The sequence below is a fragment of the Felis catus genome, chromosome C2 (genome assembly GCF_018350175.1).
Source record: "Felis catus isolate Fca126 chromosome C2, F.catus_Fca126_mat1.0, whole genome shotgun sequence".
Classification (NCBI taxonomy): Eukaryota; Metazoa; Chordata; class Mammalia; order Carnivora; family Felidae; genus Felis; species Felis catus.
Window position 1 is genome coordinate 59,013,418 of NC_058376.1, and position 17,673 is coordinate 59,031,090.

The 17,673-nt window shown below is 41.8% G+C and overlaps 1 protein-coding gene across 1 annotated transcript in view; it reads right to left on the reverse strand.

Moving 5' to 3' along the window:
• The window catches only part of CCDC80 (coiled-coil domain containing 80), a 37,143-nt gene that overhangs the window by 8,944 nt on the left and 10,526 nt on the right, over positions 1-17,673 (reverse strand). The window contains exons 3-5 of the mRNA XM_003991632.6: positions 16,440-16,596; positions 3,867-4,003; positions 2,038-2,186 (exon numbers count right to left, since the gene is read on the reverse strand). Of these exons, the coding sequence (XP_003991681.2) occupies positions 2,038-2,186; positions 3,867-4,003; positions 16,440-16,596 (443 nt within the window). The remainder of the gene's footprint in view (positions 1-2,037; positions 2,187-3,866; positions 4,004-16,439; positions 16,597-17,673) is intronic.

A 17,673-nucleotide genomic window follows, 5' to 3' on the forward strand; every position in this document is an offset into this window, starting at 1 on the left:
GTAATTGGTTTAGATGTGTGGTTTTAAGTGATTGGAACACCTGAGAAACTCTAGATTCACTGTATTTACAAGGTTAGCTAATTAAACTTATGGATCATTAAAGTACTCAGAAAGATTTTGTTTGTTTATTTCAACAACTCAAAAATATATATTAAATATAAAATGCCCGTTTGAAATAATAAAATTGTTTAATTATTGAGTTTGTAAGCCAGATCAAACATTATTCAAAGCTCCGTAAAAGTGATGGCTAAAATTTGCTAGGTTGTAAATAGAATAATAAGATTAAAAGCCTAACTTAAAAGTTTAAGAGAGAGCTAAGGAAGAAATCAAGGGAAGGAAGGGGTAGGGGAGAACGGGGGAAGGAAGGTAAAGGAAGAAAAACACCTCAAGGGCAACAATAAGCTTTGACCATCCATCTTCTAAGTCACTGCCATAGAGAGGGATGACCTTGGATCAGAAGTTGATGTTTCAGTGCCCCCAAGACTAGACAAGGAGCCACCTGTCAGGTGGAGAGTTAGAGCCCTTTCTCAGCTAAGAGAGTGGACTGAAGACTGGGTTGAGCCTCAAGTCCTTATAAAGTCAGGCACCTTCCATCTCCATTCCAGATGCTTGCATTGCACTGAAAATTGGGATGAAGGAAGAACCTCAGGTTCCTTTCAGCTCTGAAATCCTGTGGTTTTAGGGATATCTCTCTTCACTTCAAACTCTGGGCTCCTGGGTCCAAGACTAAAAATAATTCACATTGTATTTTCAAAAGGAGTATTCGAAAAGAATACGGGCCTTGGGTGGCGCCGTGAGTCCCAGAGCTGACACTAGCTGGGTGATGACCGAAAGTTACTTACTTGATCTCTGTCAGCCTCAGTTGTCCCCTCTACAACTCAACAATAGTTACAATATTCAGCTCATAGGATTGTTGTAAAGATTAAACTTGGGAAGGTGAAGTGCACAGAGGTGAGCATACAAAAAGTGATCCCAGAAACCCTGGGATGGAGTCAGGGCCATAGAGGCAACATAGCTGGTAAACTGCAGACCCCAAACTTGGATGAGCAGTAAGTCCTGTGCTCTTTACACACCATGAGGTTATCTTTTAAGAGACCCAAGCCTCCTGAATCTAGAGGAGTTCAGATTATCTACCTACTTACTAAACAGAGAATCCTTGATTCTCCGACTCACACATAGAGAACATGCTTTATAGACACAAGTAAGGAAGTTCACAGCCTCCAAGTTAATGAGCCTCCAAGTAAATGCTTGCTCCATTTCTGGAGCCTCTTGGCCACACAGTACAGCTGGGTGGGGGGGGAGGGGAGGAGGTGTTGGGGAGGGGAGATGTTACACGGAGATCTCTGTGCATTTATTTGCTGTAGGTGGAACTTCTGTAGTTTTGCATCTCCTAGGGCCCCAAAGGCCCTGTAGAATTTCCACCCAGCATAGGGGAAGGGATGGAGAAGGGAGGAAGTGGAGCAATTTTTTTAACAGTCTTCTCTGTGTATTTACTGAAGTTTCCCTACAATGGTTTTCAATAAACCCTCCTCCCCAGGGAATCAGGGAGCTGGGTAAAGAGCATTTCTCCTTCTGAGGTCCTAGAGGGGCTTTTATTGTTTTCTGCAGAGCTGGAAGGAAGCAGAAAATCAAGCAGAGTGTTCCAAATCCTGTTTGAAACCAGAAGGGCCTAATAAATAAATATGTAAAATAAAAATGCAGTATATAAAGCCCTCCAAATTCACTGATGGAATAAATTAACCCTCACAGGTCAGAATACTTTATTCTGTGCCAAGAAAGAAGCAGAAAAGAGAGAAAAGGCCTATCCAAAGCCACCAAATCAACATTCAAGCTCGGAGCTGACCCCAGTCAACCTTGTGACCAGAGCCCTTTTGACAGGAAAAGACTAAGTCCAGTGGCCAGAGGGCCATGAGGTACACGGACCTTTCAGCTGGGCAGGTCTGCACACACATCTACTTTGTGTTTCCTTAGCCTTTTCATTAACTCACTCAGAACACATCCCCACCTGCCTCCTCAGGGACTCCAAAGGTGAGGTACCTGGACAGGAAGTTCTCCAATGACTGCTTCTTGTCTTCCTTGCAAACAATGCCCTCCTTCTTCTGCTTTTCCATATCTTTGATTCGGGACTGGAATGTATCGATCAAATCGAACACAGACTTCATTGCTATGGGTACCTCATAGTATTGCTGTTTGAGAAAGAATAGAAAGCATATAATGTTTAAGGGTGTTTCTTCCCTCTGCTCAGAGGATAGAGGGCCTGGGAAAATTCAGGGGAGCGCTGGAGAAATCAGAGTCTTGAGGGTTCATTGATTTACACATCCTCCTCTGCAAAAATACCTCTGCTGATGTTTTGGGGTTCAGAATCCATGAAGCAACTGCCCCTTATGTTTAATGAGAATTTCTTAACTGCGTGCCTTTTATGGGAAAGGGTCCATGACTTCCTTATCACACATATCCTAGGCTCACTTCCCTACCTCTGGGACTATGCTGGTTCCTATTCGCTACACAACTGAGGAGAAGGTGAGAAGTGCTGTAATTGACACGGAAATGGAATAACCTGTTGGAATATCTGACTTGAACTATCAGGGTAATTTTCCACCAGAAGGAGCACCGTTCTCTGGCCATCAGGAATCTAGATAAACTCTTTGTGATTCCCAGAGGCTGTTTTATTGAGCAAGCATCATTTAAAATTAGACCACGTTTCTATGTGTATCCTTAGAAAAAAAGTTGGAATCCACCTTAAAGATAATGCAATTCAGTTTCCTGGATCAGAGCTTCCTGCACTTATAACAGCAACCTAAGATGGATTTGATGGCTGGCTGAGCATTGTCAGCATAAACTACAGGGAAGTCTGGACATGGCTTGGAGATATGCCCCCAGTGGGAATTCAGTAAGCTAGAATGTAAAAGCTGGCAGAGACCTTTGGGCCCATCCAGTTCAGCCCCTCACGTTATAGGTGGGGCAACGCAAGTGAGGAATGCATTAAAGAAGGGAACTCTCTCCAGATCCAGAAGAAGACTACAGGTTGAATGACCTATTCTGATGGCCCAGGTGACCTTTCTCCTGATGATCTTCATATAAGCATGGTATGCTATTGGTGCACTAGAATAGTAAAGACAGTGCTATCTGGAGCCAGCCTGTGTGGGTACCAAGCGCAATGCTAAGTGGGTAAACTTGGGCATGTTACTTAACCACGCTGGGCCTATCTTTGTTCTTCTGTGAAATGAAGATAATACTCATTATTTATCTCAGAGATTTGAGATAGGGATTGTAAACGGTTGAGGTAAGTGCCTGGTGTAAGGAAGATACTTAATAAAGTTAGCTATTTTTGTTAGTATTAGTATTAGCATTAGTATTAGTATTATTAGTATTACTACATGGCACGATTTTTCATGGTTCAGAACTTCTGTCCCTAAGCATAAGAAGAAAGTAGGTATAAAACCCTACTGTCTTGTCCATGTGGGATTGAGAGGTAAAACTTCCAGGCCCTTCCAGAGTGGGTCCATGTTAAATCTGACCTTCCTGAAGGAAGAAGCCAACTACTTTTCACCTTTTATCCCCAGGGCCTGGGACATCATAGCTACTCAACCAGTGTCTGATGAATGCATGACATTGATGTTACAGAAGAGTTTAGTCTGAGTCAAACAGCTGGACCATACGAGGTCATCCAACCCAGTTCTTTCCATAGACTACATTTGTAGGCACAAGTTCTGTAAGATAACGTGGAATATCTGGACCTTTTCAAAACCTTCCCACTTAATAAAATAATTTGTGCTTATTCATACGTCTAATAGATTCATTGACAAAAAATTCAGAGTTGCTATTCTAAGGAATGGAACTGTACTGTCTAAAACAGAAACCCGTACCTTGACTCTCAGGTCCACGTCTGTGAGCACCATGAAGAAGTCATTATAGGTCATTCCATACTCTTTCCTCAGCTCACCAATGAGATGCTGGTCTACCAGGTCCTCATCATCCACCACTCGCATGGGTTTTTCATTATCTTCAAGGAAATGAAATGTGAATGAATATGGGTGTGACAAGACCGAAATAAGTGGGAAGCGAATGGGTGGAGGCTCTGAGTCTCCGTCCTGAGTTAATTAGAACAGCTTTCATTAGTTGCACACATTCAGCTAACATTTTGTTTGAACACAAGTTCCCCAAGTGAATAAGTAAATGTAGAAATAAATGAATAAACTCATTTTGAAAGTCAGTTCTCTACAGATAATCAAGCCCCATCTGTGCCTACCCTGATGGTAGGTAGTGAATCAGAAGGAGCAAAGTGAGAGTGAAGGCTGCTGACTCACCCCTGGAAGAAGATTGCCAACTCTATCCTGGGAATGAGTCATCACCCCATCTCACCAAGGAGCTTTTAAATTTATTTTAGTTGTTGTTTCTGTTTTTGAAGAAAAACTTTTTTTTTTTTTTTAGTTTTTGTTATTTATTTAGTTGAGTCTAAAATCTCTACCTTTTCCTCACTTTTATTACAGAATCACTTTGAGACTCAGTGAACCATGTCATTGCTATAGAGAGAAACAAGCCTATGTTCAGACCTGCCCAACAGGTTCATTTTAACTCCAAAAATGTAGAGCTCTCCATAATACAATTTTTTAAGTTTATTTATTTATTTTGAGAGAGAGAGAGAGAGAGAGAGAGAGAGAGAGAGAGAGAGAGACACTATGAGCAGAGGAGGGGCAGAGAGAGGGAATCCCAAGCAGGCTCCGCGCTGTCAGTGACAAGCCCAATGAGGGGCTTGATCTCACGAACCATGAGATCATGACCTGAACTGAAATCAGGAGTCAGACACCTTAACCCACTGAGCCACCCAGCTGCCCTCATTATACAAATTTTGTAAGTGAATACAATTTCAAGCAAAGTGCTACTTAATGTACAGAAGTTTTTAACCATTATATATAGTTTTTTAAACATCAAGCCCTAAAAATAAATTATTATACTTCGAAATGGTTCTTGAACATGTCACTAGGTGGATGGGAAGTTTGAATAGGGCAACTCTTAAGTCTGGAAATCAGTTTAACATCTCTGAGATGAAAATGCTACATTCCTCCCAGGTCACAGTGTTTCCCTCAACCCTACAAAAAATTTTATCTGCCAAATGACTCCCTGTATTTAAAAAAAAAATGTGAAAAAAATAAAGTCAGCAAAGATGTGATCATAGATATATCTATGATCTCACTAAGACTCTATCACTTACTGCCCACATTGCTACCCACTGAATAGTACTACAGTAGAAACAGCCATGGTTTTATAGATACAGAGGTTAATGGGCTTGAGTACCACAGACCATTGCTCTTTTACTCATAAAAAGGGGATGATTACAATTTAACTATTACTTTGGTTTATTTGATTAGGATCACTGAAAGTACACAGACAAGGAACTTGATTTCCTCTAAAGCAGATCAAAATGCAAAGACAAAGAATCTGCTTTCTTCCCCCAAATTGTGACAGTTCTTCACAGAGGCAGTTCAAAGGCATGGGAGCCCATAGCTTCTATGAGGACCAAGCGCTCTGCAAAGTGAAAAATTACATGCTTCGTACATATAAACTACTTTTTAAAAAATTTTTAAACGTTTATTTATTATTGAAAGACAGAGAGACACAGAGCATGAACAGGGGAGGGGCCGAGAGATGGAGAGACACAGAATCTGAAGCAGGCTCCAGGCTCCGAGCTGTCAGCACAGAGCCCGATGCGGGGCTCGAACTCACAAACCACGAGATCGTGACCTCAGCCAAAGTCGGATGCTTAACCCACTGACCCACCCAGGCGCCCCCATATAAACTATTTGTTATGTTTGCTTATTTATTTTGAGAGAGAGAGACAGAGACAGCAGGGGAGGGGCAGACAGAGAGAGCGAGAGAGAGAATCCTAAGCGTGGGGGTGGATGCCACAAACCTTGAGATCATGACCTGAGCCGAAATCAAGAGTCAGAAGCTTAACTGACCGAGCCACCCAGGCGTCCCTAAACTGTTTTTTAAATGTACATTTTTGCTGTCATGAATTAATTACAAAGTAATTAAAAAAAATTGCCAGATTCATGTTGTTGGTTTTTGTTTACTATGTCTCATTGAGCTAAAAAAGCAAGTTGCTGAAGAAAATGCATGGTAGACAATATTCTTTCTTTTTTTTTTTTTTAATTTTTTTTTCAACGTTTATTTATTTTTGGGACAGAGAGAGACAGAGCATGAACGGGGGAGGGGCAGAGAGAGAGGGAGACACAGAATCGGAAACAGGCTCCAGGCTCCGAGCCATCAGCCCAGAGCCTGACGCGGGTCTCGAATTCATGGACCGCGAGATCGTGACCTGGCTGAAGTCGGACGCTTAACCGACTGCGCCACCCAGGCGCCCCAACAATATTCTTTCTTAAAAGGAAATAAAAGAAAATACATCTGTATAGGAATAGACACTGGAAAATGTCCAGAAGGACATCTAGTTGGTAACAATGGTTGCCTCTAGGGAATGGAAAAGGTGAGTGGACACTTCCACTATTTACTCTACACATGTCTATATTATGTAAAATTTAACAAGGAGCATATTTTACAATTAGTAATAATAATAAAATAAATAATTAAAAACTGATTTAAAAATGTTTTTGATAACTAATGATTCTGAAACTTTACAAGCAAGATTTTCTCTTGAATCTAAGGATTCCTAGTTTTAATTCTCAGCATACTTTTGTTCATTCCACAAAGTATTTGTTAATACACTGGAGTGTAATAACAAAGTATTTGTTAATACACTGTTAATACAAATAACAAAGTATTTGTTATACACTGTTAATACACTGGAAATGCAGCCAGTGTCCTGAGCTAAGTCTGTGCTGGGTGCTGGATTCAGAAATGAGTAATTTGGATAGAGTTCAAATTCCTAATTAGAATCAAAATGAGACCATTATCTCTACCTCACAGAGAAAGTTACAAAAAGCACTAAATGGCTGAGATGGAAGGAAGTTGGAGAATGTAGATTTCAAAAAATGGCCCCAGTTCTTCACCTTTCCCCACACCTACACTTTGTCCAGTGACTGGCTCCTCTTCACAGTGATGAGTTAAACTGTCGTGCCTCCCGATTCTGAGCTCATCTATACCACATGCTCCGGCCAGTGCTAGGTGATGTTAGCAAAAGTGACATAGAGGCTAGAAATGAGCCTGTACATTTGGGATTGCTCTTGCCTCTACCGTCGCCATGAGAACAACATGCACGCTAGACTTCTGAAGAATAAGCTAAACCAAGTTACCCTGGCCTCAGCCCAGACGGGGCGATTCCAGATCAGCTGACACCAGTTGATCCCTAAAGTGTTCAAGCCCGGCCAAGATCAGCAGAACCACCCAGCCAACCAGCAGCTGACTGGACATGCATAGGCCAGCCTCACCAAGGCTTGCCCAGCCCAGCCCAGGTGAGCTGAACCCTACAGGCTCATGACTGAATGTTTAATAATTACACGCCACTGGAGTGTGTGGGTCGTCATTACACAGCCTTATAGTGGCAACAGAGAAGTGATACGGACATTACCTAGCAGAACCCAGTCACGTTACTGAGAAACAATAATATATGGCGCATTAGATGAAACAGGGACTGAAGCAGACACTGTGGTGCACTGTCCAGATCCTGCCTTCAGAAGCAAGGCTGCTGTGAAGGTTAGCCGCTGACTCCCTCTCTGCAAATCACTGACCTTAGAAAGGAGGTGCTTTTCTGCCAAGTCACACTCTTCCTAGGGGACAGCCCACATTCAGCGGCTGATGCAGTGGGGTAGATGTAAAAAACGTCCCCGTTGCCTCCAAGTGAACTACTACTCCAAAGGGTTCATTGCATTACAACTAAAACTCCCTCTCTGTTCTCTCGTATCCCTCCCCTCTCATAAGCGTTATTCCGAAGATGACTCCCCCATTAACCGCATGTATGCAAATCTCAGTTTCAGAGCCTGCTTCCCAGAGAACAAACCCATCACAGAGCCCACAAAGGAGCAACTGGCTCAAGTTTACCCTACTAGTTAATAACAGAGTGAGGGTTAAGGCTCAGTTAATACGACCTCATTCTTACTGAGTATTCTCTCTACTTGACCAAAATATATCCCACCCAAGGACAAAGAAGACCTAGGACCAAGATTTAAGCCAACCTTCGTTCTAACTGGGATATAGCAAGAAACCGATCTCATGGCCTGTTTTCTCCTTTCAACTAAAAGATCTTCTGAAACGTTTTGACCTGACATTAAAAATAAAACATTTTACACTTCCAGACTGCAGAGTATCTACATCCCAAATGAATGTTTGTGCTGAGGTGGAAAATCACAGTGAAAGCACTGATCAACGGTGGCTCCTACAAAGGATGACAGCAGCTCTTCCATAAGACAGTGTCCCCCTCTGGCCCAATTCGGAGGAAGGGATGTGTGAGGCCAGCTCCCAGCTCCAGCTGCCTGCCCCTGCCCCAGATCTCCATTACGTTCCACGTTCCGTCTCAGTCAGGGCTGGGTGAACACGAGGCTCTCCTCGGTCTGAAAATGCAGCATCAATTTGGCAGCTTCTTGTTACATTTTTGTAACAGTTTTGCCAAAGCTCTCTAGTCCTTTGCAGGGCTTAGAAGCAAACATTCTTGAGGACGCAATCCTATAAACAGTCCGCATGGTCTTGATCCAGCTAAATGGATTCACAGATCCAAACCCATGTGGTGGGATTTGGTTATTCCACACAGCCTGTCCTTGACCTAAGATGACTTAGGAGAGACAGGAGGGAGCTTGAACTCTGTCACACCCTGGTGGGGACTGGTCCTGTAAGTGGGGCATTGGCCTGGGTTTCCATCCTTTAAGGATCTCAATTCCCAAGTTGAGGTGGTAATAGATTTCTTCATGTATTTGTTCTTCCATGTCTGACCACAGACAGCAATGACGTTGCAGAAAAATTCAGCTCCAGCAACAACTTACTAATCACCAACTGTGTGCCGGGCATTACATTCGAAGTTTCCATCTGTGACGGCTCCTTCTCTACGATATCTGTGGTATCTCCTACTCCCACTCTGTCTCACCTGAGTTCAGGCATTCTGCCAATGTTCCTGGACCATTTCAGCCTCTCCCATTGCTTCAGAAGTTCTTTATCTCCTCTAACAGTTTTTCAAAGCATGATCCACTGTCTACCCTCACCTTGGTAGACAGGTGGGGCACAATCACCTGGGGCACTTGTTAAAATTACAATCCTTGGGTCCAGACCAATTTGATCAGAATTTCTAGAGGTGAGGCTCAGGAATCTGCATGTTAACAAGTTTTCTGGGTCTCTATGTTGCCATCTAAGGACAGGGAACAAGGACAGGATAAAATCCAAATCCTAGGCATAGCGGCCAAGGCCATTTCTGCCCTGGACTCAGTCTACCTTAGCTAGCTGATCACTTAACTCTTCCATACAATATGCTCCAGCTTCTATTTCCAGTTTCTAGAAATATGCCTTCTCTTCCTGGAATGCTATCCCTACCCCTGTCTACATGGGAATTCCTAATTACTTCTGCAACCTATCTTTACCTCACCTATGCACTCACAATACTTTTAGCCACTTCTGGAATAATGCTTATCACCCTGCATTGCAACAGGTTGTTTACACATCTATCTTTCCACTAGATACGAGTAGTTCATCAACAGGGACTAACCTTTGATTGTCTTCTAAATCCCTGTAGCCTGGCACACAGAGACACTAGGTACAGATTTGTCAACCATGACATCTCTCCCCTAAGAAAGATGTCACGTGAGAAAAAAGAGGGTAGTGAGGGGTAGAGTCAAGGAGGTGAGCAGTTCTGGGTCCACATAGAAAACGCATCATCAAACCCTTACACTTCCTGTATCTTGTGAGTCTATAACACAGCCAGTCTAAGTATAATTTGAGAAAGCTCATCATATAGATTTATTTTCTAAATTTTGGTTTTCACATATGAGGTCTTATAATTGTATTAACCACATTTAAAAAATTTCTGTATATTATGATATTTTGACATGTTAAAAACCCTTTCTGACTAGGGAGAGACTGCCTCTCCCAAAGCTAGCCAATTCTTAGAGACAGCAAATCTGCAGCCTGCAATAGCTCTCTGAAATGCAAACCAACCAACCCAATGCCCTGCCTCCTCTCTCTGACACGTGCATGCCAGGAAACAATATTCCTCTTCCTTAATCATCCAGGGTCAGGTACCAGGCAAGTAGGGACCAGCCCTATAGCCCAAAGCCTGGTGAAATTATTCAAACTAGCCAATCAGAAACTATGTACTTTGTCCTGCCTCACCTTTCTCTTGGGAACCCCAATAAAGACAGTGACCTAGGCTCTCCCCTCCCTGCTCTTACTGCTGCTTTCTGACCCAACCCTGGCTCCACTTGTGGGCCTAGGGGGCGTGCTGCAATTTCCTCTCTGGGACCCATGAGCAATAAACTCTATTTTCCTTTGGCATTCTGATCTCTTGAGTGTCATCCATTGCGCTGCACCATTCATCACCTACCTTAATAAACCCTTTCCAGGGGTAACACACAACATAGATAAAATCTTTTTATATGGCACTTAAAATATAACTATCCTGGGGTGCCTGGGTGGTTCAGTAGGTTAAACACCTGACTTCAGCTCAGGTCATGATCTCGAGCTCTGTGAGTTCGAGTCCCACATCGCGCTCTGTGCTGACAGCTCAGAGCCTGGAGCCTGCTTCGGATTCAGTGTCTCCCTTCTCTCTCTGCTCCTCCCGCACTTATGCTCTGTCTCACTTTGTCTCTCAAAAATAAATACATGTTAAAAAAATTTTTTTTAATAATAAAATATAACTATCCTATTCAAGAAGTCAGCACAGGCCAAAGCTATGGATATAAATCTGAAGGCAAAGACTCCATAAAAAGCTGAATCTTTTATTTTAACGATATTTCTGGGATTGCTGACGATAGCCCTGGCCTCCAGCTATGGGATTTACTTTCTTTTGATTGGAAACAGATTAATTTAAAGGACTCTGTAGTTGATTCTCTTGCTCCTATTTTACTATATGAATGGGTCAGTTGCCTGCCTACCAAACCCATTGTGAAATGAGTATCTGGATCAAATTGATAGGGGAGACTAACCTGGCCATTCCTGATCACAAAGTTGCTGCTTTCTTGGTCTCTAGAAAGAGCAACTTGTCCTATCTATGAAGAAAGCATCCTTCCAGATTCTTTTCTGTCCTACAGATTGACTCCCCCAAACCTAGGAAGTTATTTAAAATTTATTTGAAAATATATTTAGAAATCTTTACTGACTTCACATGGTTTACCAAATAAAATTTGATTCTCTGTGCTGGTGTTTGAAATCCTTTAAAATCTGGTGCCAACCTCTCTTTCACTCTGTCCTACACTTAACCATCTGCTCTCCACCAAACCTAGCTGCAAATCAGAACCACTTGAGCAACAGTTTAAAAATATAAATTCCTGGACCTTATCCCCAAACTGGGTCAGTATATTGGAATTGGGAAGAGAACTGGAGTCTCAATTTTCATTCTAATTTAGAAAGAGTACCTATAAATTGATATTAAGAAGAACAATCTTAAGAAGAAATTGATATTAAGAAGAAAAAAAAAAGGCAAAGGACACTAAAAACAACGTATGAATGCTCCTCAAACACATGAAAAAATGTCCAATCATACTCATAGAAAGAAAAATGCAACCCACCAACACACTACGCTAAGATCTCATTTTTCTTTACCACATTGGCTGAAAACATTCACAAGCTTGGTTGTACAGTCTTTTGGAGAGCTTTAGGGAAACAGACACTTACACATTGCTGGTGGGATTGCAGTATGATACAACTTGTATGGAGAGAAATCTGCTGATATCTAATGAAATTGAATACATTTTCAATTTGGCCCAATAATCCTGATTCTCAGAATCTATTGTAAAGATATACCCACATAGATAGAGTAACATATGTATAAGGTGATTTACTGTGAAACTGTTTATAATAGCAAAATACTGAAAGCAATCTAAATGTCTATTAACAAGGGTACTAGTTAAACAAACTATGATAGGATCTCACAATGGCTTAATAAAGAATTAGGATGATTTTTGTATACTCATAAGGGAAGATTTCCAGGAAATATTTTTTAGGTGAAAAAAGCAAAGTCCAGAGTATTATATATACGATATTTTGTACTAAAAGTGTGGAGGGAATACAGATGTTTATATTTATTTGTATTTGCATAAAGAAGCACTAAATTCATAAATAAGGAATCGTAAAAATACCTATGGGGCAGAGATCAACAGGATAAAGGGGTCAGGATTGGGTGTAACATTTGTCTGTGGATACCTTTTTGTGTAGCTTTGACTTTGGAATCCAAAAATCCAATTCTCTTTAAAAAAATAAATAAAAACAAAAAGTACTTTGATAGAATCATCATCTGTCAACAAATCTACTCCATTTTCAAGGCCCCTCCAATGAATCAACCCACTTTTCGAAATTTTCTGACATTTACACCTTCTCTAATGACTGCAACTGGAAGAGCTAATTCCTCCACCACATTCTCCAAGCACTTGTTTTGTATGGTTGGCGTATCAGGTGCTTTTCACTCCTTGATCATCAGGGGTTGATCTTGACACTGACACACTTGAGAGGCAAGAGGGCAGTGAAACAGGATGATGGACAAGCTGGGGGCAGGCTCCCCCGCCTCGAGGACACAGCGTGATTGATAATCAAAGACGGAATAAACAGAGAGAGACGCCAAGCCAGTGCCTGGAAGTGTGATCACTCCCCCAGCCTTGCCTCCCTGCACAAAGTGGCAGGGTCTGAAGAAGGCAGCTGCCAGGCACTGTCACTACTGACGGAAGAAAGGAGGAATTGGGGCAAAGGATCAAATTTTCAGGTGCTCCTGAGGAAAAGTGACACTCTACATTGTTATGGAGCCTATGGGGCTTGTCCATAAAGAACATTTCTCTTCAACAGGATCAAAGACAGAAAGAGAATATTAGGCTGAAATGGAGTCTATCATTTTCACCTATCAAAGGTATTTTAGAAATGCACCCATGAATTCTTTATTCATGGGACTATGGAATCACTTTCTTTCCTGTTGTCATGTTCCATCCATGAGCCCATCAACTTCCCCACCTCCTTTCTCATCAATTACCCTTAGAGTCTTCTTCCTTCAAAGGAGGCCATCAAAGAACTTCCTTTGCCCCATAAAAATGTCCGTATGTTCTGGCCCTTAAAATCCGGTGATTGACTATCAGTGTCAATATTTTTCAGCCCTCTATTCTGCTAAGAAAGAAACATGTTTGCTGTGCTTTCCCCTCAGTTTCTCTTTTCAGTTCTGCAACAAAGTGTCTTAGGCCAGCAACTTCTTCCCATCTGCACACTTAGTCTGTAATTCCTCCTCTTGACATGGATACAAATTTTTCTACCCAATTGATATTTTAAATACCACTAACAATTGGGAATGCTTTAATGTACCATGTCTTTCTAAACTCTCATGTATAATATTATCTTGGATGAGAAAACCAGGTGGGCTTATCCTGCATTGCAATTTGCTCAGGCATGTGTGACTTTCATTAGGCTAACGACTGAAATCTTAAGGTAAATTTCCTGGAATTTGTGGGTCCATCATTTATAGTTCAAATACACTTAGCAAGATGGACCAGCTGGTGAGTACAGCCCACAGTGTAGTTGGATGTGGGTCTCTGTTTTTGAGGCCCAGTAAAAGTCTGGAAGAGGAGAGACTACTTGATTTATTTTTAAGGAAAGTAAGGCCATCTGATAGATTTCCAGCTGAAAATTGGTCAAGGCTAGAGTTTGGTTCACTGAGCCCATGATGCATGCCAATTCCTGTTTTCCCATGGCTGGCTCCCAGTCTTGGCTGAAAGTTCTACGGCCTTTCCCATAAGGGTAAGCTGGGACATAACACGAGGAGAGAAAGGCCTTCCAGGAATTAAATGAGGAACAAAATAAAAGCCCCCCCCCCCTCCAGATCAAGTCCAAACTGCCATTCAGTGAGAGGCAAACACCAATGCACAATACCTGATTTCCAATAGGGCAGGGAAAAAAACCCTCAGTGCCTCTACAGCTCATATTTAATCCAGATGTCTAAAAAACAGCAGGATTAATGCTAAAAATTTGCCAAGGCAACACCAGATGCTTATAACAGTTGGGACCACATAGAGACTGAAGTAGAACATATAATGATTTTTCCAAACTTCTCTGAAATAAGGAATGAGGTTTCTTTGTGTAAGAGTTGGTGGGCAACACATTTGACACTGGAAACACCTGGTGGAGGAGGCCTTTTATCACCAGCCAGCACCAGCTTCTGCACTAGATGAATACCTACTTCCTTTCTAGACATCTGGGCTGTAATTAAGCTCACTGGCTCTTGCTACTATTTAAAAATCCAGGAAGCTAATGGTTGAATCTCAGTTAAACACTAAATATGTGGCTTTGTAGTATTAGTCTTTTGGGCTTTGGTTTTATTACCAGGAGTAGTAATGCACCTTGTGACCTCGAAGGGCAGTCATGAGGGTTCACTGTTAACATTCTGTAATGAGCAGAAAGCAATTACAAGTCCCTTTTCATTATAGGTGCTCTAGTCCCTGTGACAGTTCGTTGATCTCCAGATGCCTGCCGGAAAAAAATGGTGGTAATGATGACCACACCATAGTACTTATTATATGGCACATATTTATACACATTACCTTACTAAATCCTCACCATAGCCTGTGAAAGAGATATAATTATTTTCAAGGCTGAGGCTTAGGAAGTAACTTGCCCAAAGTCACACAAGAAATAAGTTGGGACTGTTGGTTTGAACTGGTCTGTTTGACTCTAGACCTTCTGTCATGTCTTCTGTTTGTATATATAAGTATTGTTGTTTTGGTAAAGGACCTTGTTGTTTTCTCTCCCAAACACACGCCGCACGGGGATTAATGTCCACAAACCAATCACCAATCCACAATGATTTATGATGGGACATTGGAAAGGATGGAATTTATTTTCCATCCTTTGGAGCTATCTCAGTGGAAGGTGAGTTAATAAAAAGAGAGAAGGCATAACTGAAATTCCATATCTGAATAAATTCTAGAGACCTGCCATACAATATTGTGCCTCTAGTTAAAAACACTATACCGTGCACTTAGAAATTAGTTAAGAAGTTCAGTCTTCTGTTGTGTTTTAACCACAATTTAAAAAATATGACTTAGGGGCGCCTGGGTGGCGCAGTCGGTTAAGCGTCCGACTTCAGCCAGGTCACGATCTCGCGGTCCGTGAGATCGAGCCCCGCGTCAGGCTCTGGGCTGATGGCTCGGAGCCTGGAGCCTGTTTCGGATTCTGTGTCTCCCTCTCTCTCTGCCCCTCCCCCATTCATGCTCTGTCTCTCTCTGTCCCAAAAAATAAATAAGCGTTGAAAAAAAAATTTAAAAAATATGACTTAGAAGCCAGACAATATTCAAACCAAATGACATTCTCATGACATAATTATGACTACTATGTGTTCTGTTACATCAAGATCACATGACAGAAAAATCTGTGAGCTAATGTGTTATATATATTGAAGCTAACTGTTAACTAATGGGGAAAATATGTTTTATATTCTTTCAGAGGAAATATATTTTACGAAAAATAGGCAGGATATGCATATGGTAAAATATGAAGGACTTTCATCATAGTTAAAATAAAAACTTTGAGAAGTCGAGAATACATGAAGGGTAAAAGTTTTTTTTTTTTAAAGATAAAGCCCCAGAGATGTAATAATTATAAAAGAAACTGGGTGGGTCAGATCTGGGGCTTCTGACTTTGTGGCTGAACTACTCACAGTAAGTCTTGCGACATTCCCATGAGAATTGCAAGAAGTTAGACAGCTGCCCAGCACTGAGCTGTGCACCTCCTGAGCCTCACATGCACCATTAATATGAAAAATTGTGAAAACTCTACATTCAGCCAAATTCTTCTGCTCTCCAAAAGGACTTGGGTGCAGTTCAGTCCACACTTTCAGTGACTTTTCATTTAGCTGAACAGCGTCTCTCAGCCCTCCCCAGTCTTGCCAGAGTCAAGTGCTTCCAAGGGCCTGGCAGGTCCCCATCTGTGAGTGAGTCACCTGCAGCATGAAGGCAGCAGGAAGATCAGATGGTATTAGTCACAGGCAAGAAGACTCCAGATCCAGAGGAAACTGTCTACATACTTTTCTGGCTGTCCCACCACTGTATTACCTCTCACATTTTTCTCTACCTTATTGATCTGCAAACCATAGAATTCTTGCATATTTATTTTTTCATTTTAAAGTGCCAAAAACCTACACCAGAACCATGTGGAACAGTTAACATAAGTAGGTAGGTAAGCTGACCTTTGTTACGACAAGGAAAGAGCCCTCTGAATATCTGAATTTTCCTCTTAATTTCCCACTGACCTCTCCCATAAAGTTTGTCCCACCTTACGTATGAGAAAAACAATAATGTAATTAAGATGTTTAAGAGAACCTAGCTGGAAGTGGTCGATTTTCATGGTGCTGTTGTTGACAGGGCCAAAGATGGTGATCACGGAGATTTTCCTGGTGGCCATCTTGCAGAAGCTTTCCAGATACTCATCTCGCTGTTGCACATACATGTTGTTCTCAACCTTAGGAGCGGTGATCAGCTAAAGGCAGGCGGAGGCAAGCAAATATTAGTTCACAGTGATGGTTGTACACAGAGGCAAAATCCAAAGGGAACACTTGGAATAGAGGGCTGGCAGTGACTGGCACTAAAGTCAACTAAAGCGCTCCCCTGGACACTTAGCATAGTTAGGGCCCAAACAGGCCATTCGGAAAGGCCCTCTTTATTTCAGTGGTTCCAGACACCTTAGAGTTTTCTATTCCCACCAGTTATCTTTATCACCAGTCTCCGTGTGCCTTAGTTTTCTCATCTGTGAACTCTGCACAGGAATACTTGTTTTGCAAGGCGGTTACGAGCATTACATGAATGCTTGACATGTCATGATTGTTCAATAAATGCTATCTCCTTTCCTTCCTTTTGGTCTTCATAATCCTAATTGCCAGCTCACACATTTGTAAGTTCAGTGGTTTTCACTCTTTTGTGTCATGTCCCATAGGGTTGAGAGAGCTTCATAACCAGGCCTGGGGCACTACGGAACATTCAATGACTCAGTATCTTTAGTAGGCAACTTGCAGAAAGTTTTTAGGATGGCCTTTTCGCCTATGTTTTGTCACACTGGGCCCATACAGAGCTTGTGGCAGACTTCTTTGACATTCGAATCCCCCAACAGGATGGATTTTTACTGTTTCATTTCAGCCTTCTTTCTAACTCAGACCTGGTATTTTTCACCTAACTCCTTGTGTCTTTCAAGCTCACTTTGAACCCCTGAGTTCTGGGGAGAAAAGAGGAAAAATAGAGCAAAAGAAAGAGATGCTGTAGTCAGTGGAGCCATCTGGGACAACATACTTTGTAATTTTGTAGAAAAAGAGAATATCCTTGTTTTTAGGGCTCCTGTTGAATGCTCTAAGCATGTCTCAATGCTCCTATCTAAGTGGATATAAAAGCTCTTCTGCTTCCTTGATTATTTTTGTAGCCTTTTCCTGAGCCTTCTCCAATTCTACCACATTTTTCATGAGCAGAAACCGAACTGTATACCTCACTCCACAAGTGAGTGGGCATGGTGGTGTTCACCCTGCCCACTGATGCGAAATTTCATTCTGAGGATGACCAGGTCTTTGTT